General features: G+C 40.7%; 2 protein-coding genes and 1 long non-coding RNA gene across 4 annotated transcripts; 2 read left to right on the plus strand and 1 right to left on the minus strand.

Moving 5' to 3' along the window:
* On the plus strand, positions 1-18,107 carry RasGAP1 (Ras GTPase activating protein 1). Of its 2 annotated transcripts, XM_018102149.3 has the most exons (6): positions 1-579; positions 11,394-13,252; positions 13,316-13,578; positions 13,990-13,995; positions 14,208-14,403; positions 15,443-18,107. In XM_018102149.3, the coding sequence occupies exons 1-6, from the start codon at positions 396-398 to the stop codon at positions 16,508-16,510; spliced, it is 3,576 nt and encodes a 1,191-aa protein (XP_017957638.1). In that variant the 5' UTR covers positions 1-395; the 3' UTR covers positions 16,511-18,107. The 2 variants fall into 2 exon arrangements, with proteins under 2 accessions (XP_017957638.1, XP_017957639.1); XM_018102150.3 differs by lacking the exon at positions 13,990-13,995.
* Positions 8,019-10,960, minus strand: LOC149091507 (uncharacterized). The gene is made up of 2 exons (XR_016196721.1): positions 10,184-10,960; positions 8,019-8,270 (listed from the first exon to the last, which is right to left on the minus strand). It is a non-coding gene; the product is annotated as an uncharacterized LOC149091507 (long non-coding RNA).
* Positions 18,108-18,794: 687 nt separating the features above from the next.
* Positions 18,795-22,415, plus strand: LOC108652087 (myotubularin-related protein 9). The gene is made up of 7 exons (XM_030391210.2): positions 18,795-19,387; positions 19,459-19,709; positions 19,762-20,140; positions 20,207-20,682; positions 20,741-21,153; positions 21,214-21,311; positions 21,378-22,415. Exons 1-7 carry the CDS (start codon positions 19,238-19,240, stop codon positions 21,453-21,455), a joined length of 1,845 nt encoding a protein of 614 aa, XP_030247070.1. The 5' UTR covers positions 18,795-19,237; the 3' UTR covers positions 21,456-22,415.
* Positions 22,416-22,455: the final 40 nt, after the last annotated feature.

The following is a 22,455-nucleotide window of genomic DNA, read 5'->3' on the forward strand; positions in this document are numbered from 1 at the left end:
CTCCATTATCGTTTCACTTCTCGTAGCAGACGGTTGTGCGATTTGGTGCGCGTGTAGATGTGTAAGCATTAAACTAACTTGCTAATCGAAATCGAAATATATTTCAGTGCTTTGCGTTTCATATACCTATTCGTTGTCGTCGGCTTTTTACAATATTGAATAGAAACCCAAAAATAATGTGTATTTATGCAAGTACTAATACACACAAAATGCGCGAAGCAACAATAAAGTGATGTTAAAAGCATTTAAATACAAAAATCAACAGAAAAAATTCTGGAACAAAACGCATACGTCGTAGGTCGTAGTCGGTGTCGGTTGCGGTTGCGGTAGAACGAAATCGAGTTATTTTCATTTACAATTATCTAAATGCAACACTGTGAGCCAGCACTAACATTATGCTGTTGAAAAAGAAGCGATATATGTGCGAAGAGCAGGACGACACTATCGACGTCGTTGCTGTTGTCGAAGCAAGCAACAACAGAAACACCAACGCGAACAACAACAGCAGCAGTAGTTATGGATCCAACATGGCTGAAACACGCGAAGTCCGAATTGAAGAGCAATTAAAAGTGAAAATTGGTATGTAAATCTGTGCAAATCAATGAAATCTTCCGAACAATTACTAAACAAAGCCAATAAGTGCATAAACTAATTGCAATTTACACGCGTTTGATAGTTTGTCGATGTGAAAAGTGTATTGGAATGTGAGTGCGTCGCTATGAGGTGCCCAAGCAAACTTACAACAGTAAAATGAATAGCAGCTTTTTGAAAGAAAAATGTGCAGCAAAGAGAATAATGAATAAGTGATTCCAAAAATCAAATAAGTGCAATAAATTGCTTAGCAAAAACAAAATACAGTAACGAATGCTATTTTTTTGTTGGCTGAAAATGCATTATTGTGTATGAGTGTGAGGCAGCAGCGTGCGGTGCTGTTTTCGCGCACGGCACATTCGTATCATGCCATCTCGCTCTGGCATCACTCGCGTGTGTGTTTTTTGATGCAGCAAGCAACAAACGAACATTTTACATTGTGTTGTTACTGTTGCTGGCAAAGCCAACACGAAGCTAGTTCCGCTGTTTTGTCTACCAGCCGACACTGACTGGCTGTATGTTACGGCATCGCCCCCGCTGCCGCGTGCAGTTGCCCCTTTTTGTGAATGAATTTCGCTTGTGTTGTGTGTGAGTGTGAGTGACGACGCTACAGCTACAGCGCATGTGCCAACACACTTACAAAGGCTCACATGCATACACACACATACATATGCATATTGAGCGATGTGTGGGTTTTTTCATGAATGGAATTCGAATTCGGTGTACTTTTCTCTGGGGCTGCCGCCTACCACACGCACGCACACAAAGATACATGTCATATTACCAACACAAACGCAAATGATGTTTATGAATGATTATCAAGAGCAGCTGGATTGCGATATACGATGCTGATAACCTCGATTTTGCCATTTGATTGCACATCCAAGTCCCGATAATAAAACAAAGTTTCTTCTTTATATCGATTAAAGTTTCCGCCAATATAAAAAAAGGTCAACATTGTCACTGGTTCATGAATGGGGAAGAGTCGCATCTCTATACCTGAGTGTCTCTCTCTGTCACACATACTCTTTACCTCCCTATATCTTCCTGTCTGGTCATAATTGTAACCACTTCAGCATTTGCGACTAGAGGCGACAGATTCTCGTGCTTTTGTTGCGGTTATTTTGTGTACTTGACTGGTTTTACATTTCCTGTATCGCCTTTTTTGTCGCTCTTTTTGGTATCTTCGTCGTGTGAATAGAGAATTATGAAAGCAACAAAAAAATTCAAAAATAAAACCACAGCCACAACGTGAGACACAAACAACAACTACATAAAAAGGGTTACTTCTATTTGTGTGTGTGTGTGTGTGTGTGTGTGTGTGTTTGTTGTGTGGTGGCCTCATTTGCCTGCCGCCTGCCTGTGCTCGTCGCAGTCCGATCGCATTTCACACCTGCACGGAGCCCCAACGCTCTGCAAATAAACATATCTTGATACACATTTATTTATTTTTACCTCTTTTTCATATTACTTGTGGCGCGCTCTACCCGGTGCCGTGTTCGTCGCTTTACATTTTCATTTTCCACCCAAACAAATTCAATCTTTGCGCTTCGTCCATAAGAGGCTTTTGCTATGCTGCTCAGTTCCCCCCTTTTGCCTGCCCCTATCCCATGCCCTTGGGTTCATAAATTATATGCAAAGCTGCTGCAACAACAGCTAACATTGTAGCAGCTTTTGATTTCCGTTTCCCATCACATGAATTTCCTTTCTTGCGTGTGTGTGCACGGTTTCGGCTCGAGTTCTTTTGCCATAAGAGTTTTGCTTTTGCATTTGCTTTGCTCCCCTTTCCACGACTTTTTTGCTGCTGATATTTTTTCCTCTTTTTTGCATGCTTCAATTGTTTTCGCATGTGCTTGTGCTTGTGTCATTGTCGGCTTGAACTTTTTGCTGTCTGTCTTCTCCGTCCCTTTTGCCAGCCGTTTCCTTTCTGCTGCTGCTTGCACCACAAACTCTCAGCTGTCTTTTTCTCCTTTCTGCTTTCGACATTATTCTGCTACCTCAGCAGCTTTTCTGCTGTTTATTATCTTATACTAAAGTCACTAAAGTCGGCGGTTGACGTTTTTGATGAAGTACTGAAAGAAATTTTGCGACAAATATTATATAAATATGAGATATGAAAGGTGAGATTTTTTACACTTAGAACTATAAACATAAATGTACTTACATATGTAATCATATATAGAGGAAGGGGAGGAGCAGGTCAGCTATAAAACACTTGTTGCATCAAACCGATATATAATTATTATCTTAAATTGTATTAAATTAAAACTCCCATTTAAAGTAGTCATGCAATTGTCAGCTGATAATTTAAAATTTGCTTTTATTATGGATTTAACTGAAAAGCGATCGTACCATATAATTACAGTTCAACAGCATAGAGTAAATTAGGGTCACATTGTGACAGAATATTTCTTCTTATAATATGAGCACCGTTACACACCTAATGCAAGTTGAACGTTCCCTTCTTTCCGTTCCATCCATCCGTTCGTTCTTCGTATGCCCGCTTGTCTGGCTCTGTCTTAGCATATTTTTCTTCTCTCAAGTTTCATATTTCCACTTCATTATGCTTTGCATGCTTAATAATACTTCCACTTCGTGCTCAGTTTCAATTACACAAAGTTTCGCTTTTGTTTGTTGCTGGAGCTTTCCATTTTGTTGGCTGTTGCGATTTCTACACCACATCGCGCCAGCACTGACCGAAATTGGCGTAATACTTTTTCCACTTAATTAAAATGTTTAGCGCATAACCTAAATTTCGTTTTTCATGCGATCGCACATGTAAGCACTCTCTCCCCTCCTCATCCACCTATTGAACATTTAGATGCAAAGTTGCAAAGTTGCAGTTTTTTGTCTATAGAGGGCGCATGCAACGCAGCTGCCAGTGACTCATAACTGACTCATTTAACGGGGATGCTAGAGACAAGATACAATCCACGAGACAAGCGCAGCTATGCAATTTATGCTGAAATATTGATGACAATTTACATGACGCGACGCGACGCCCAGCTGACAACTCAGTTGGTGCTGGAAGTGGAGGAGGCGCTGGTGGGCAGGGCTGTGGTATGTGTTGGATTAACATGGGCCACACACGCACTGTGGATTCTGTTGAACTTGAAAAGTCTAACAAGTAGCTGACAGTTTGTTGTAACAGGCATAAATGAGCACGCATGCACGTGTGTGTGTGTAAGTGCGTGTGTGTGTGAGTATGTGTACAACAAGAAATAGTTTTGCCTAAAAAGGCAATTAATTAAAAGCCGGTTGGTTGTTGTTGGGGTCCGAGCAGCAAATCCCAAACTGGTTGCCAACAACCACTTGAACCACTGAGGAGAGAATTGTCCGACTGCCTGGGACTAAGTATTCTAGTCTCTGCTCTGATCTCTGTTGATCTTCGCTGCTTTGTTGACAATTAGTGTGCCTTGTCGTTTGTCGTGTTCCTTTTGTCTTTGTCGGTTGCTTTATTCCCTCTTTTTTCGTTGTTTAATCATTTTTCTAATACATATTTTTGCCTTTATAAGCTGTGTTCGCTTGGCCAAAGAACAATTAAAATGAAATTTTTTCATTAGAAAAACTCTTGAATGTTTAAGTCATGTGCTGTGGTCATATTTAAATACAATCTGGCACTGTTATCTTTTGCTTGGTATCTAAATGAAATGAATTACACTTAAAGTGCTCCAGAGATAAGTAACTTAGTAAATTTAAAAACATGAAGTAAATGTTTTTGGTGATGAGCAAAACTTGACAAAGTCACTGTTAATTGGGAGCTCTAGTTAGTATGTCATCACTAGAATCATTTCATTCATGTTACACCGATGTATATCGATCGATAACTATGGCATAATTGCCTTAGTTCATTTTCCAATTTGCGCCTTTTGGATGATTTATCGAAATGAATTGCAGCATACGTATTTAGAGTGAAGTTATAAAGTTATTTCCATTTTAAATACTTAAAAGTAAATCACATTCTTTAAATATTTAACTAACAGTCGCGATCGCATTTAGCAGTAATTAATTGCAATACTCTTTGTTAGGGAAGTGTCAAGTGTGACCAGCTGCATTGCTTCAGAATTGTTGTTAGCAAAACTTTCAGAATTGCTGCTGCTGCTGTTGTCCTTGTTGCCATTGCTGTTGCTGTTGTACTTGTACTTCCAAAGAACAACAACTGCGTGTAATTAGCGCGTTACTAAAATACTTTTTATTCAGGTCGCCAAGCTATGCACTTTTGTGGCAATGTTGTTCAACTTGTTGCTGCGTCGATTAGCTGCTGCAACAGCTGACAACGTCAACGACTTGAATGCGGCAGCAGCTCATCATGAGATGAGGTTGCAACTGTCGACACAGCTTGAGTGATGAACATTTGTCTTTTACTTTCTTACCCTACAATTGTAATAATAATAGTGGTAATAGTAATGCATTCACCGAGAGTTTAACCCGCTCTCGCTCTGAGTCATTCCCTCTCCTTCCGGCTGCCGTCTTTTATGACTTAACGCTTGACCTCGCCTCGCGTCACTTTGATGTGCTTTGACTTTGCTTGGGGTCAGCCCCGGGTTGATTGTCTTTGGGCTCCGCTCTGCACCCTAAGCACCAAGGCTTTGAACTTCACGCTGGGCTGGCACTTCTTTTTTTTATTTTACCAACCGACATTAATATATAAAAATTAACTCGTGTAATTTGTAATTAAAACTTCAAGTTTGCCTTTATGACGTTCGCTAACCATAACATAAATATAAATTTAATGCTCTCATTTATGTGCGCTTCGGTTGTTGCAAGTGTCGTTTCCGAGGTAGTGTGGGTCTATAGCATGAAAAGCAATAAAGGTAGCTCGGGTCGGAAGTGTCATGGTTATACGGATTTTTACAGCTTTACGATTAGCTCTACTATTCGAGGCGAATTTTTCGAAAGCACTTCAGTTCTATAAAGATCTTAGTAGAATGAAAATATGTAATATGCATATCTAATTTATATAATTAGAGATAGTAAATAATATTTATGTGATGACACGTCAATCTGGTCAAGTAAAGTAACTCGTGTGATATATGTATGAGAGTATACATATATAATATACATAGCTGTTTACGATATTTACAGTGAACCCACGCAACATGGGAACAATTGTTTGTTTGAGCTCGTGTCGCGCTGTATTGTAGGCGTTTCAGCAGTAGTTTACTTGTTATTGTTTCACGAACTTGGCGACACAGCAACCAACTTTGTCATTGTTTTTGCTGTTGCTGCGGCTGTTGTTTATTCAGAGGTTTGGCAAAGTTAATAGGCGTCTATTTTTGGTCACATCCAGAGGCCTCGACGTGCTTTATGTTGTCGGAGCGCTGCTTTAGATGCGAGTCGTGTGTCGCTGTCGTTGTCGTTGTCGTTGTCGAGAGTTGGTGACAAAGTCAGTGACTTGACTGATTGCCAGGCATGGTTAATTGAAGGTTAATGGCGCCAAAAATGAGCATCGCGGGCTGCTTGGCATGCCACAGGAGACCTGTCATAATAATACATTTATAATTAGTTGAAGTTGCACTGATGAAAACTCAAAGGAAAAACAGAAAGTCGCAGCCGTAGTCGTAGTCGTAGTTGTTGCTGTGTGTATTAAATGAAACAGAAGCGAAGCACTCCCATACGTCATTGGAACCAACCGCAACCGCAAGACACAACTAGCAATGACAAGGCAGAAATGCGGTTACTCATTGCCATATTGATTATACTAAGATGCTGACAATGGCTCGGACATGAAACTGATAATGAAAACATGGAATAAGCAACAGAAATCAACGGAACTCTGTCAGAAATGAAAGAGAAGACAGAGGAAATGATTTGTATATACAAATAGAGAATATTGAATTTGCTGCGATTTAATTTGTGTAGTTAGACGACCACGAAAATGTAATTCCCATATATAATCTCTGTGAAGTATAGCTACATCAGTACTATTATTGAAAATAGTTATACAAATTGAAAAGTACGCTGTGGTCTGCCTTGTCAGTTAAATTAAATCTTATGCACCTATTCTTATAAAAAAATAGTACATATAGCACATAACTGCCTTAATTTAATTTATTAGCTAATATTCAGTGTATCTACTTCAGTTAGAGTCAAATCAAATGCAATCTAATGACGATTGGAAGCTTCCATCGCCTATTAGTCGAGTCATACAGGTATAGGCTAGATAGCTGTTGGCAAGATAGGGCGCACGTTTACCGCATGTATCGGGCGACATCAAGTGCTTCATAAAAGAAACATCAAAACGGCGATCAGCGATCGATGGATCAATCGGACGAACGATGACGCTAATGAAAAGCTGTAAACACGCGAGCAGAAGCCAAACAACAGACGAAGCAACAGGCAAGCGGGGCAGGCCAGACCAGACCCGGCCAGGGCAGGCGAAAGAAGAAAAAGAAGAAGATGATCATGTGGATGAGAAACGTAATCAGACCGGAAATCGATCGGCACGTACAGCAAAGCAACACACAAAGACAGACGCAACAGATGAGAGACAGACAGAAAGAGCGTAGAAAGAGAAAGAGAAAGAGAAGACACCGTCACGCGGGGCAAACGAAGCAGTGAGGGAGAGGGTACTTTTCTGTAAATGATTAAAATGTACTCATTTCTTCAAGAACTGGAGAAGAGAGCATCAAATAAAAATTGGAATTGCATATTTGGCTCGTTGCTGAAGTAAACTGGATTGCACGCCGACTAACCAGTTACTTCCTTTGGCTCCAATTAGATTGGAGTGAAACCCTTCTTCTGGTGTAACCAAAAGGAAGTGGTAAACGGAAAAGGAAGTTGTTCGCAGGGCCCAGGGAAATGAACAGGCAGCTAAAATGCGAAACGATATTATGAATGCAACAAGAGGTACTAAGACCTATATCATAGATACACACACACACATGTTGGAGGGCGTACACCTTTGGCTGAAATCTGCATAAAGTGCAAGTAATCTTTGCTCGACAGGAAGCTGACGTTTAGACAAACGGCCAGAGACCCAGACGTCATCATCATCATCACATCAACATCGTTTGGTTTGTCTGTAAATCTCTCATCCGCTGACTCGGCAGTGCGATCAAAATATATATCCACTCTACATATATAGCGCGAGAGAATTTATCTCTATTTCCGTTTCTTTTGCATATTAATTTTGCTGCCTCTTTTTCTCCTTTTCTACACCCTGCCAAAGGGGTATTATAATAATATTTGCTTCTCTAACAAAAGCTTAATCTTATTTCTTCTAGCTATATCTAGGATATATTATAGAAATATTTATAGCTATTATATTATATTATTTATGTATAGCTGCAGATATCTGGATATATGCACATATATATATAGTTCTTGAAAGAGTATTTCATATTCAGTCTCTGTCGTTTTTCTTTGTTTTTAGAATATCCATAGACCGCACAACTTCTTTTTACCCCAGTCCAAAGTATCTCTCGTTTTTCTTTTGTGCACTGCTCTTGAAGTAATCGCCTCATTAATTCGCGGGCGTTTCACGCTGCACTGAATCAATTTGCATATTGTGCAAAAGGAAAAACAGAAAATGGAAAATACACACAGACTTATGTACATGGTGGACAGGGATAGGCAGACAGCCAGAGGCAAGCAGGAAAAGCGTAGGAGAGTTGGCATCAAATGAAATCTACTTACAAAGCCCTTAAATTTAATTTTCCTTTTGCCATTTCGGGGACCTGGAAATTGAAAGCATTTAATGAGTCTGACGAAACACGAGGCGCGCCTTTTTGCGTTAACATGTATACAGTATCATATATACATATAGAGAAAGAGAGTGAGAGAGGAAGGGATATTCCCATCTATGTTTAAAAAGCCGATTCTCTTGCTGCACGAATCGTGGCGTAATTTTCTGTGCGCCTGAATGACATTGATGGGGCACACTCCATGGGCAAATGTCAAAGTTGTTTTTGGCTTACGTTTTCTTTCTCTTCATCATCATGGTCTCGAGCGAAGGGGGAGTGTCGAGTACTCATTTGATGTTTGTGTGTGACTAGCCTTAGATGTTGCCACATGGTACACGTGTAAAACGGGCGCTATTATTAGATTCCTTCATCAAGCCGAACCAATTTTGGGGAAAATCCAAAAAGATATTGCTCTAATCATATGAGCATATAAGCTGATTCATATTACAAAATATCATACATTATGCTAAGCACTTTGTAAGTCTTGTTATCAATGCGTAATTTAATTTTCAATTATCTCGAACCACTCGAGATGAAGAGCGAAGAACTTCATCGTTCCCTGAGTAGTTGAAGTTCAATTTTGTGAACTAGCGCAGATATTTTAGGGAAAAATGTGTAGAAAAAGATGGGAATTACCTAATTCATAGCTTGATTCTTGGTAATAGACAATGAGTAATTTTTTCTATATTTTATATATTATAAGATCTATTTCATGATAACTCTTTTTTAAATGCTATACAGGTAAAGCTTAATTTCCGTTAGATTTTATAAAAACTCGCCATCCATTGAAAGATGATATGACCTATAAACCGATTTCAAGGACGTATAATCGAACGGAAAGCAATTATATTTCGAAATATATGTGTACATATGTGTGTGCCTGTGTGGATTCTCTATAAATTCGTTATCTGTTTAACGCGCTACGTTGGGCCCATAGACTTTCCCTGCGATTAAATAAATTCGGTATAAAACCCAATTATAACGCTTAAATTTAGCCAATGGGGCAGCTCATTCAAATGGAATTTCACTATGTATATCTGCATATGTTAGCAAGTGTTTATATTGTCATATAAACAAGCCAAACATTATATAGAAACATAAATATAAAGCGAGAGGAAGGAAGCAAAACATGCTTTAATAAATTTGGTAAAAATAAAACGTCACAGCGCGCGCGTATAAGTAGACATAGAGTAAAACCGTACAAAATTCGGCAGTTTGTTTGGCTGGCTGCGAGGAACGTGGAATTCCCTCTGCCGACAAAAACAGCGGCGAAAAAATGTGAAAACGACACAAAACAACAAAAACAACAGAAGAAGCAGCAGCAGCAATAGCGCGCGATGCCAATTCATGAATCATGAATGAATGAATGAAACTGTCTGTCTGTCGTGGTGCGGTTAGCAGGCAAGTCAAAAAGAGACGGAGAGAGCGAGCTTGAGTAACGGCAAGCAGCATGAATAGCAGCCGCCGAACGGGAGGGATGAGCAAAGAGTAAAAGTATTTTGTTTTTTTTTTGTCATTTGATTTGTATTTTATTTCATTTCATTTCGTTGTCGCTGCTGCTTTCGTTTGTATTTTTGCATATAAAATCTGACTCTGTATTGTTTTTCTTGTAGCATTTGCGTAGCCGCTGCCATTCATAAAACGAAACTTGGAATGCCAAGACGAAAAAGAAAAACAAAAACAAAGTAAAAGCAATGACGACAACCATCGGCTTCATCGTCTCTTGTTATCAATCGTATTTGTTGGTTTTGTTTTCCTTACGACTAAAGCGTGAGCGCACGAGCGATCGTAAAAAGCAGCGTTATTCTGTCACTAATACACAGGCAGCCAGAGTACGCAAATATATATGCACATATATGTAATTGGTCTCTCTGCCAAAAGAGACATTCGCACACACGCGCACTCACTTAGCTAGTTCACCTAGTCCAGCCGAGCCAGCTGTGTTAATGAGAAGGCCGCAGTGGCACCTTCTCCACTCGCCTCATGGAAAATCAAGAAGAAGAGTCGCACAACACAATATTTTTGCGCATTTGCCTTTGCCATTGCCTTTGCCTTTGCATGCCTACATGCTGCCTAGCACGCACACACATGCATAAATATTCATCATACGCATTATATTTCCGCTCGACTGCCGCTGTTAATTTTTATGCTCTGCACAATGTCAAGAAAGGGTATATTCGCTTATTGCATCAGGTTGTGAAATTTATATTATTACTATAAATTTATTTTTATAAAATGCCATAAATTAAAACGATCAAAAGTGTTGATTTCAAAGTCAAAATTGTAAGTTAACAAGTCGAATGGAATGAATTATTTCTATTATTTTGACACTGCTAACAGAGTATAGCGCAATCGATTGCAAGGTTTTAGATTCATTGAGTATACTTTGCCAATGCCTTCCCGCTGGTCATTGCCTGATTAACTTGGCTTATCAAGGCAATAGCAGCTACAGCGAACTCTTATTATTTACTTTTAACACTCAAAAACAGGGACATGCCGTCTATTCAAGCAGCTGGCATTGTTTTTGCTGTTGTTGCTGCTGCTGCTGCTTGTTTTCGCCCAGGTGGGGCTGCGCATCGATAATGCAATTTATCGGCGCACAGGAAGTCACGTTGGTGTCGGCCTGCCCTTTGGCGGCATCAAAGTGAGCCGACCAAACGCTATGCTGAAAAAGTAGTATTTAAACTGAAATGATTTGTTAAGTGAACGCATAATTAAGCAACTACATGCAATAAGATTTTGCAATATTTTTTCCTCAAGCCGTTAATCGTATTTATATCGATGTTAGATATGATATGATTGAAGCCAAAGCTAATTTATTGCAATACAAAGCTGATTCACTTCACGATAGAGCAGCAAGCATAATGAAGTAACTATCAATGTCGCAATGAGATTTTTTTTTTTTTTATTTGAAGATGTCAATCGTAATCTTATCGATGGTAGATATGATTGAAGCCAAAGCATATTTATTGCGATAGTTAGACAGGAAGCTAATTCACTTAGCATTAGGTTCAGTTCACGGAACAAGTGCGTTCATTTGAAGCTTGAGATTGTGTTATTATTGAAGCTAAAAGTTATAGAGTTTGATATTTAATATATTAAATCTTTGACTTGCAGGTGAAGCAAAAAACCTGAGCAGTCGGAATGCAGCGAACACTAGTTGCAGCACTCAGGGCACTCGAGATGTATACTGCACCATTGCCTTGGACCAGGAGGAAATATGCCGGACGCCCATCAGCGAACGCACTCTGTCGCCTTTTTTTGGCGAGGAGTATCAGTTCAAAATACCGCGACGCTTTCGCTATCTTTCGGTCTATGTGTGGGACCGGGACATGAAGCAGGACAAGCCCATTGGCAAAATAGCCATCAAGCGGGAGGAGCTGCACAAGTACAATCACAAGGATCACTGGTTCTCGCTGCGTCCGGTCGACGCCGACTCGGAGGTGCAGGGCATGGTGCACATACAGGTGGCCTTCGAGGAAAGGCCGCAGTTGCTCACAGAAAGCATCGAATTGGTCCAGCTACAGCATCACTCGCATCATCAGCGCGCCCATCTGAATGACTACAAGGAGAACAACGAACTGAGCAACATTCAACGAGCCGCAGCAGCAGCCGCGAGTGGCGCCAACTCTGCGGGCATGACACTCAAGACTCGGGCGGCAGGTCTCTTTGGACATGTGGCCCATCACCAGCAACACCAACCGCAGCTGCAGGCGCATCTGGCCACATCCTCCACGGATCAGCTGGCCAACTGGAAGAACACGCATTCCAGCAACGTGCGCGTGGCGATTCGTGTGCCGGCGTGCATAGACCTGGCCAAGAAGCAGGGCACCTGTGATCCGTTCGTCATCTGCACGGCCTACTACAGCAACAAGCAGGTGATCACGAAACGTACAAAGCAACGCAAGAAGACCGTCGATCCAGAGTTCGACGAGGTCATGTACTTCGATCTCTCCATTGACTCCGAGGCGGGTAGCACGGGCACAACGAATAGCAACAAGTCTGCGGCGTCGCTGGAGTCGTCCGCAAATAAGGCGTACGCGATTTACCCACTGGGCGGGGCCGATCTCTGCGAGATTGCTGTCACGCTGTGGCATGACGCCCATGGCGCCATGGCCGATAAGGTGTTCCTTGGCGAGGTGCGCCTCCCGATGCTGAACAACCAGCAGCAGCAGGCGGTGCAGCCCTCTGCTTGGTACTATCTGCAACCACGGACTACATCCAGCAGTTGCCGTTCCCTGAGTGCGACACCCCGTTCCTGCGCCACGCCGCCTGGAACGCGACTCAGCGTGGATTCCACCATTGGATCGTTGCGCCTGAACCTAAACTACACAGCAGATCACGTGTTTCCACTGGCCACGTACGATGACTTGCTTAACTTACTACTGGAGTCGGTGGATCAGCGGCCCATCACGCTGTCATCGGTCTACATTCTCGGCGAACTGGTGTCGGGCAAGACGGAGGTGGCCCAGCCCTTGGTGCGCCTCTTCACGCACACGGAGCGCATTGCGCCCATTATCAAGGCCTTGGCTGATCATGAAATTTCGAATCTGACCGATCCGACGACCATTTTCCGTGGCAACACACTCGTCTCCAAGATGATGGATGAGGCCATGAGGCTATCGGGTCTTCATTATCTGCACCAGACGCTACGTCCGGTTCTGTCGCAAATTGTGGCCGAGAAGAAACCATGCGAAATTGATCCCAGCAAGGTGAAGGATCGCTCGGCTGTTGACACCAATCTGCACAATCTCAAGGATTATGTGGAGCGTGTATTCGAGGCTATCACCAAGAGTGCAGAGCGTTGTCCCAAGGTTCTGTGTCAGATCTTTCACGATCTGCGCGAATGCGCAGGCAAACATTTCCCACGCAATCGTGAGGTGCGTTACTCGGTTGTCTCTGGCTTCATATTTCTGAGATTCTTTGCGCCCGCCATACTGGGTCCCAAGCTGTTTGACCTGACCACAGAGCGACTGGTAAGCACATAATTTGACAATTTGTTAATATTCCTGATTTAATTCCGCCCGATTTCTCTGCAGGATGCCCAAACAAATCGCACGCTGACACTCATCTCTAAGACGATACAATCGCTGGGTAATTTGGTCAGTTCACGATCGTCGCAACAACCCTGCAAGGAGGAGTACACCGGCGAGCTATACAAGAAGTTCTGCACAGAGAAGCATGTGGATGCGGTCAAGCACTTTCTGGAGGTCATCTCCACGCCAAACGCCTCTGACACGCCCAGCAAACAGTTGCAATCAATGCCGCAGTTGCCATTAGAACCAGTATTACTAAAGGAGGGGTAAGTTTTATTTGATATTGATTAATTTATACATATGTTTGCATAGTGGAAAACAATTGATAGTTTTCCAATAGATTCAATATCTTGCTATCGATAGTTTTCCATCCTTGCCATTGCTCTCAGTACAAACATATCTCAAAGTTTTGTATACACCACATTTGGTTGAGTTATGCTTTATTTTATTCTAATACCAAAACTTTCTTTGTCTTTCTCTTCTTTTACGCGCGTGCTGCTTTATAAAAAAAACCAAAACAAAAAAAAATAAATAAATAAACAACAATCCATATCATCACATCACGCCCAACAAATTCCCATCACCACACATTACACATCCACAACAAAAAACACACACATATGCACATACATCTAAACCATTTGCACATACAAATAAAAAAAAATACTAACGTCTAGCGAGGGGTAAGAGAAAATTTGCTTTTCATTTTGGAACTACTAAAAATATTGTTTTGTTGTTTGTTACATTTATATTGCAAACAAAAAACTAACAACGAAACATTAAATGCATAACATTTGCTCATTTGTTTTCGTTCTCTTTCTTTCTCTACTTGCTACTTATTTATATATGTGTGTCGTGTATCGCGGTCTGTCTCTGTATCCATCTGGGCGCACAGCATGATGACCAAATATCCGACAAGCCGCAAACGCTTTGGAAGCCAATTTAAGCAACGTTACTTTCGCCTGACAACGCACTCGCTGAGCTATGCCAAGTCGAAGGGCAAACGACCCATCTGTGATATACCGCTTGAGGAAATCGGAAGCGTGGAGCAACTGAAAGACAAGAGCTTTAAAATGCAAAACTGCTTCAAGGTGAGTTGCAACTGCAGATCAGACAATATCGATAACTATCGGCTAATTTAAATATGAATGGGACACGCCTCGTTGCATTTGGCATCACGAGGTGGAAAATGCAGACATGCACATACAGTGACCAGCTGAAATCTTAGACACAAGTTTTTCTTGCCCTCTTGACATACATAGTTCATGCATAGCTAATATACCCAATTGCATGTAAGACAATAATACCGGAAATGCACAATTCTACAAATGAATTTTTATAAATAAATTAGGTGCAGGCAGCCCACACATGCTCAACGCGCTAGTTTCGTTGCAGTATGTGTGTGTGTGAGCAAGGTTGCCATATGTCTTACATATGCATGTATGTACATATGAATGGACCACAGCTATTAATACAATAAGAAACGCTATCGTTTAATTACATATTAGGTTTGTTTTAAAATTAATTAATATACATAGATATGCATATGTTTTTTTTTTTTGCTTTTATTTATTTTTTATATTTTCATTAAAATCTAATCAAAAAGTATATAATTTAAAAATAATTTGATTAATATCATGCGCTGAAATTAGTATTAATTGCAAAGGGCAGCAGTAAAAGCAAACTTTCACTTGTCATTTGAATTTCCATCTAGACGCGTTGGTTGCGTCCATGCAAATGGCAAGCGCGCAATTAAAAATAATTAACATTATTATGAAAATGAGTTGGCAACATTTCCACACTTCTGCACTTCCCCCTCCGGCTGCGGCCAACTATATTTTCCAACTCCAACTCGGAACTCCGACTCAACCGAGCCATTGTTATTCGTCTGCTTCGCCATTTCATTTGTGTTTCGCGGCGACAAAAAGGGAAATTTCCAAACGCTTCAAGAAGTCGAGGGCGCGCTTGAAAGCAAAGAATTCGGTTACGTTGGAGGAGGAACGCGTGGGACTTTTGGCCGTGTGAAACGACAATTGCGACAATTGGTTTCACTGTGGCATTTATATAGGCTGAAAGTGAAAAGAACGCACATAATAATTTGAAAATATGTTCACATCTTCCATTCCACAGATCGTGCACAAAGACCGCCCGCTTATTGTACAAACGACGAACTGCGTGGAGGAGCGCGAATGGTTCGACCTACTGCACAAGATTTGCTTGATGAACTCCATCCGGATGCAATACTTTCATCCCTCGGCATTTATCAGTGGCTACTACAGCTGCTGCGGGCGCTCCGACGAGAATGCGCCGGGCTGCAAGAACGTGTCCGCCAAGGAGATGGACTACTTCCAAATGGATTTGGTCACCGCGCTCGATCCTGCTCTGGATCTGCAGCGCATACACACGCTCATCATGTCCAATATGAATCTGCTGGACGCGCTCCTCGACCCACTCGCCTACCACCAGCACCTGTCCATGCCCCTGCCACAGCACACCCAGCAGCAACAGCAGCAGCAGAACAATCCGCTGGTCCCGCTGGCCAGCGCCCTGCAGCAACAGTCGCCGCATGCATTTGTCGAGTTCAAGAAGACGATCGAGAAGCTACGCGACAAGGCCTACGCGATTGATAGGGATCATCGCGACTACAAGCAGGACATCACACGGCAGCTGAAGTACGGCAGTCGGCAGGCTCCGATCGGCGATGACAACTACTGGCACATGATGCGCGCCGCAGGCCAATTGAATCTGCAACATCATCACCAACAGCAGCACCAGCAACAACAACAGCAGCAGCAACAGCAACAACTGCAGCCGGTGCTGCCGCAGATGCAACATGTGCGCGCTCTGCCAGCGACAACGAACAGCAGCAACAGCAACATTAACGTGAACGCCTACTTTATGCATAATCTGCAGCACCAGCATCAGCGATTGCAGCTTCACCAGCAGCACCATCAACACCACCAACATCAACAGCAGCAACAGCAACAACAACTGCAATATCAGCAGCAACTGCGCAACCAGCGACACAATAACAACAATAATATAAACAACAATAGCTGTGGCAACGCTTCGTCGTCGAGCCCATCGTCGACAGCGTCAAGTGTTGTGGCAGCCCCGCCCAGCAGTGTAGCGAACGCCCCCGTCGCTGTGGCAGCAACAGCTGCGGTGCTGCCAAAGCCAGCGCCGCCGATTTATTAGCGTTCAAGATTATGCGTATTCGCCATACCCAGAGCGATAATATTGACTCGGTGAATGCGCATAATTGCTCTACTATTGCTCTCACCCCACTCCCCCAGCACAAACACACCCCCAAACATTCACAATCACATACACACACACACACTCACACATATATATATATACATAAAGGTACTTCGAAACACTTCCAGCAGCAACAGATGCGTTAAGCGTGTGCTTATTTTAAACTATATTTTTTTTGTACGAATTACAAGTTTAAAGTGTGTAGATCTAAGATTTTTTAATTAACTATTTTTATACACATTTATATACTATGGAGTAACAAACAAGCGAAATCTAAATGTTTAAGCCTATTTATTATTCTTTTGTATTTATACAACACCCACACACACAAATTTTTCTACTTTGATTTTGTGTAACCGAAATATCCATACAAAGAAAACTGATAACTATGTAAGCTGCTAACAACTTAAACGACAACAAAAACAAACTCCCAAATTGCTAAGAATTTTTAATTGCTAACTACTCGTAAGTTGTGTAATAAGTTTAAAAACTTTAATATATATCTAGAAGAAAACGTTGTATATAGCAAAAAGCAAAAGGAAATCGAGATATGATTAAGCCTAAACATACTCTAGCTCTATACTATACATACATATATATATTATATATATTTATATATGCATATATAATACATATACCAGTTATGCTAGGCGTAGATAAATTGCAACTATCTAAATTAGTTAGATACTTAAGATTGGTCTAGGCAACACCCACACATACACTTAACTCACATGCAAGAGAAATTAATTGTAGCGAATTGTGAAAGCCAATGCTACAGACACATACATGCAAACATATGTACATTTACATATACTTACACATTACACATATATATATATATTTAACTGTCATACAGCTAATATTATACATATATTCTTAGGTATATGTATTTGAAGCTCTGGCACACAAAACAAAAGCAAAACAAAAATCAAGCGTTGTTAAGAACAAATTTACTTCCATTTTACATACACATACATATTTATTGAATGCATTTAATTTCTCATGTTAATTTAAACAAAACAAAAACAAAAAGTAAAAAAATGTAAATTGTTAATGCAAAATTATGTTTGTTAGCTTATTAACTTACTTCCACCGATTTGTTTCCAAAGCTCTTCCAATATTGCATAATCGTTATATTTAATAATACATAATTACATTACGTACATAATTCTTTTGTCAATTGCCATATTTAGAATTGTTTTTAATTTCTGCATTGCATAAATGTCTTCCTCTTCACAAACTTTTCGTTTTGTTTATGCATTCCAATTTCTTTGTGCATTTCTTTGTTTTAATGTTGCATAATGTAAATATTCACATAAAAACACTAAGCATACGACATTTAAATCTAAACAAAATTTAAAACCAGAAAACATTTTTTTTTTTTCTAAATTCATTTGCACTTTGATTCATAATTTTGTTATAAGTGCTTAATTTTAGTATAATTTTATTTACTTATACTACGTAGGTTAAGTTGTTGGTACAAAGAATCGAAAATCATATGTTTTAGCGAAAAAATAAAGCGTATCGCCAATGATTATCTTTTGTTTTTTTTTTTAGCATTGCTACTATTATTTGGATTATTTTATTTAGATGCTTTATTTATCACCCCATTCTCGTGCTTTAGGAAATTTTTGGCATCCTGTTGTGATATCTTATACGAAAAGAAACAAAAACAAAAATATAAATAACACACATATATTAACTGTGTGTTAGTTGGTTGATGAGTATATTTGCAATACATTTATTGTACGTTAAAGCTGTTGAGTATTTACATATATATTCGAATTGTGACAATTAACAGAAAAGCAATTTTTTTCAATGACTACAAAGAAAACACGCGGACTCGCAAAAATACATACACATATGTAGCTCTATTTTCTATTATGTTTGATAATAAAATTCACCCGATCACAGTCCGAAGGATACACAATAAACGCAAACAAATGAAAACCCCTAACTTATAAGCCTGAAAGACAAATACTGACAAGTGTTGTGTTTGGTTTCAATACCATGGAACAGACAAAAACGGATAACTTCCCTATTTTTTGTAAGCAAACCTTTTTAAATTAACTTTTACGTATAAATAAATATTTATATAATTATACAGCCGACGGTTCGTATTTTAATACCGATAGTTTTTCATTTGAATTGCGCGCGCATGAGGGCTGCGCTGGTATGTATTTTTTTTAAATGCCGTCGCCTACACGAAAATACATCTGCTTGAGCTTTATTCGCTGTGTGTCCGCGTCGCGCAGTGAATGGTTACACACCGTTATCGCTTGGAAAATGTACAAAAATACTTTTTTAGGATAAAATAAAAATATAGAAAAAGTATTAAATGCTAATGGAGTGTGTGCCGAGTATTTACATACGTGCAGCAACCGAATAATGAAAGCATAGCCTTCCATCATACTGTAATACCCACACTGCTGTTGCTGGCTTAGCAGAGTAAAAATAGGAAAAGGCGGGTAGCGGAAGAAGAAGCAATCAAGTGGCAACAGCGATAACAAAAACAACAACAGCAGCCAGCAGCCGTTGCGGCAGCTCCGCAGGCAAAATGCAGAAAGTTAATTAGCGTGAACAGAATCACCGCTCCGTGGGTGGTCAGTCGCAATTTGTGAGTGTGTGCGCGTGTAGGTCAAGGAGGGTGGGCGCCTGGATGACATGGAGTTCGCTGATCTGATAAAAACACCCAAATTGGATGGGGTATTCTTGCATACTAATGCAACAAATGCAACAGTTGAAGGCACCCTGTGCATTACGGGTCACCATTTACTGCTCAGTGCACGCCAGGAGAGCACACAGGAGCTATGGGTGAGCATCCAGTGAAGCGATTAATTGCTTTTTGCCAGTTAACGGCTAATTGAATTGTGTGAATTTTCCAGCTGCTGCACAAGAACATCGATTGCGTGGAGAAGAAGCCGAGCATGGGCCAGAACATTGTCATGGGCGGCATCATAACACTGAAATGCAAGGATTTGCGAATTATATCTCTCGAGATCAAGTACGCCAAAGACTTCTTCAACGTGGCTGCTTCCTTGGAGGCGCTAAGTGCAATACAAAACGTGGAGCTGGAGTATCCATTCTTCTACAGGCCCATGTACTCAATACTGGAAGATGGCTTCACCATGTTTAGGTTCGTTCCAATGTAATTATTAAACTACGCATAATAACGGTCTTTATCGCAGGCCTGAACTGGAATTTGCACATCTTATCAGCGGCATGAGCATGGGCGGTGCCTCGTCACCAAATGTGGCAAACATAACAATTTGCACGCCTTCCACATCGTCTGTTAGCATCGGGCTTAGCAATATACCCCATCCTCTGCAAAATGGATTCGCATTGGACGCGGCGACTGCATTGGTGGGCAGCTGTAGTGGAAGCGGCAACTTTGTGTCGGCCTGCGAGTGGCGAATCAGTCACGTAAATAGTGACTTCAGCGTCTGTCCCACATATGGCGCCACACTGATTGTACCTAAAGCAATTAGCGATGAACAAATCGCACTCTCCGCTGCATTTCGAGATGGCGGACGTTTCCCATTGCTCAGCTACAGGCATGAGAACGGCGTCAGTTTAATTAGATTGTTGATTTGTTTAAGGACATAATTGAATTAACCTATTTACTCTACTCAGGCCATACTGATGCGCAGCGCACAGCCGATGTCCATACAGGGTATCAAGCGCTGTCGCGCGGACGAGGCGATACTCAACCTTGTGCTGGGCCGAAGTAAAAAGGGCTTCATTGTCGACACGTGGGGCAAGGGCAAGTCGAACACGGAAACTGATCTGCACTACTCGCAGTGGAAGAAGGTGAATCGCTCAATCGGCAATGTCAGCTCACCCGCCTCCATTCTGGACAGTTTTGCGAAACTCATTGAAGCCTGCAACGATATTGGATGTAGTACAGACAAGTGGCTGTCTCGACTGGAGAGCAGCGGCTGGCTAAGCCTGGTGCTCAATTCCTTGAATGCTTCGTGTGTGGTGGCCCAGTGCTTGGATCAGGAGGGCAGTCCTGTGCTGGTGCATGGCGCCAAGGGTCTGGACTCCACCCTGATTGTCACATCGTTGGTGCAAATCATCTTGAATCCAGACTGCCGAACTGTGCGCGGGTTAGTTGTGTCTTACCTTATTTTATATATTATAGCTACAATTATCGATGCATTGCAGCTTGCAAGCACTGATTGAACGTGAGTGGATACAGGCGGGTCATCCTTTCGCAGCGCGACATCGCTACTCCTGCTACACTCCACATCAGTTGAGGAACAAGCACTCGGGCGCCACCTTCGTTCTCTTTCTGGATTGCATCTTTCAACTGTTTACACAGTTTCCGTGCAGCTTTGAGTTCAGCACGCAGCTTCTTATTTTACTCTTCGAGCACAGCTACTTCTCGCAGTATGGCACCTTCTTGTGCAACTCGGAGCGTGAGCGACACGAGCTGCAGGTGCACACAAGGACCACTAGCTTGTGGTCGTACCTCAATCGGCCAGATGTGCTGCAAACCTTACTTAATCCCCTGTATGAGCCGAATTCCAGCGTGATTTGGCCCTCTGTTGCGCCTATCAGCTTGGAACTGTGGAGCGGTGGGTCTTTGTATATTATATAGAATTATTCACTCACATTAATTTGGATTTTATTTAAAGAACTCTATTTGCGCTGGGTGATTGATCAACGCAATTTAGCAACTACCATGACACAAATACAAGAGCTGATAACATGCGAAAAAGAGCTTAGAACCCAGGTGAAAGCTGTAACTTTAAAGATATATATTTGAATTGAATAAAACAATTTGCTATGATTCTATTAGGCATTCAAGCTGCGCAAACAGGCTGTGGAACTATGTCAGGAAGTTGCGGCACAAATACATGATGTGGATAATGCATGAGTGGGTTATCTACCTCATTGCGCAGTTATCTCTGTGTCTCTCTAACCATATTTTATATACTATATATATATATATATATATATATATATATACATACATATATACACTTATTTTTGATACTTTCTGTAGCCATTTTGAATCAATTGTTTAAGCAACTTTTATTTTGGATGAAAGTTCAACACTAATGACTAAGTCTCGAAAAGTTCCATTTATAAACATTGCTGAAACAAAACCAAGAAACAAAGAAAAGAAAAGAAAAAAGATCTGATTTTCGATCAAAACAGAGTATCCGAACATTTTTTCCTAAATGTCCATTGTAATTTATTGAAACGACGGTCTAATCTGTAAATCTGAAGCGCTCTCTCTGGATGTAATTAACAAGCGATCTCCTTTCCCTATGTACTTGAACGAAGCTCTCTTGAAACTATCTTGCACATAAGATTATCAAATGTCTAACAATTTGAGTCAATTTTTGACGCATTTACATGTATGGAATTTTTAGTAAAATAAGTCTTTAAATTTACAATTATTACTTAACGATAAACACAAATCTCCGCTAAGCAGCTGATCAAATGTAAAATTGTTCAATTTGAAAAAATTTGCCTTTTTCGAAAAGTTGGTATTTTGTAAATTTTGATTGAATCGCGTTCATTTAATGCTTTTAAAGCGTTAATAAATGAAGAGAATATGTATACATAAATATATATATATACATATATATTAATAACGTCAAAAGCTTATACTGTCTTTCCCTATTGCATGTGTTAATATAAATATTTGTAGTTAGTATGGTAAAAATATTGTATGTTTCTTTCGAATTGTGATCGTATTTGAAATCATAGAAATTCTTATGTAATTTGTATGAAAATATTTATATATATATATCTATTGTGCGTATTTCGAGTATACTATGCTAATTAACATTTAAGTGCAATAAATGCGTATTATTTTGCCAACTCATCTATTTGATAAATGCATTCTTTTCAAACATCTGGCAAAA

Source organism: Drosophila navojoa, chromosome 4 (genome assembly GCF_054131105.1).
Source record: "Drosophila navojoa isolate 15081-1374.11 chromosome 4, UAZ_NAV_1.0, whole genome shotgun sequence".
NCBI classification, from domain to species: domain Eukaryota; kingdom Metazoa; phylum Arthropoda; class Insecta; order Diptera; family Drosophilidae; genus Drosophila; species Drosophila navojoa.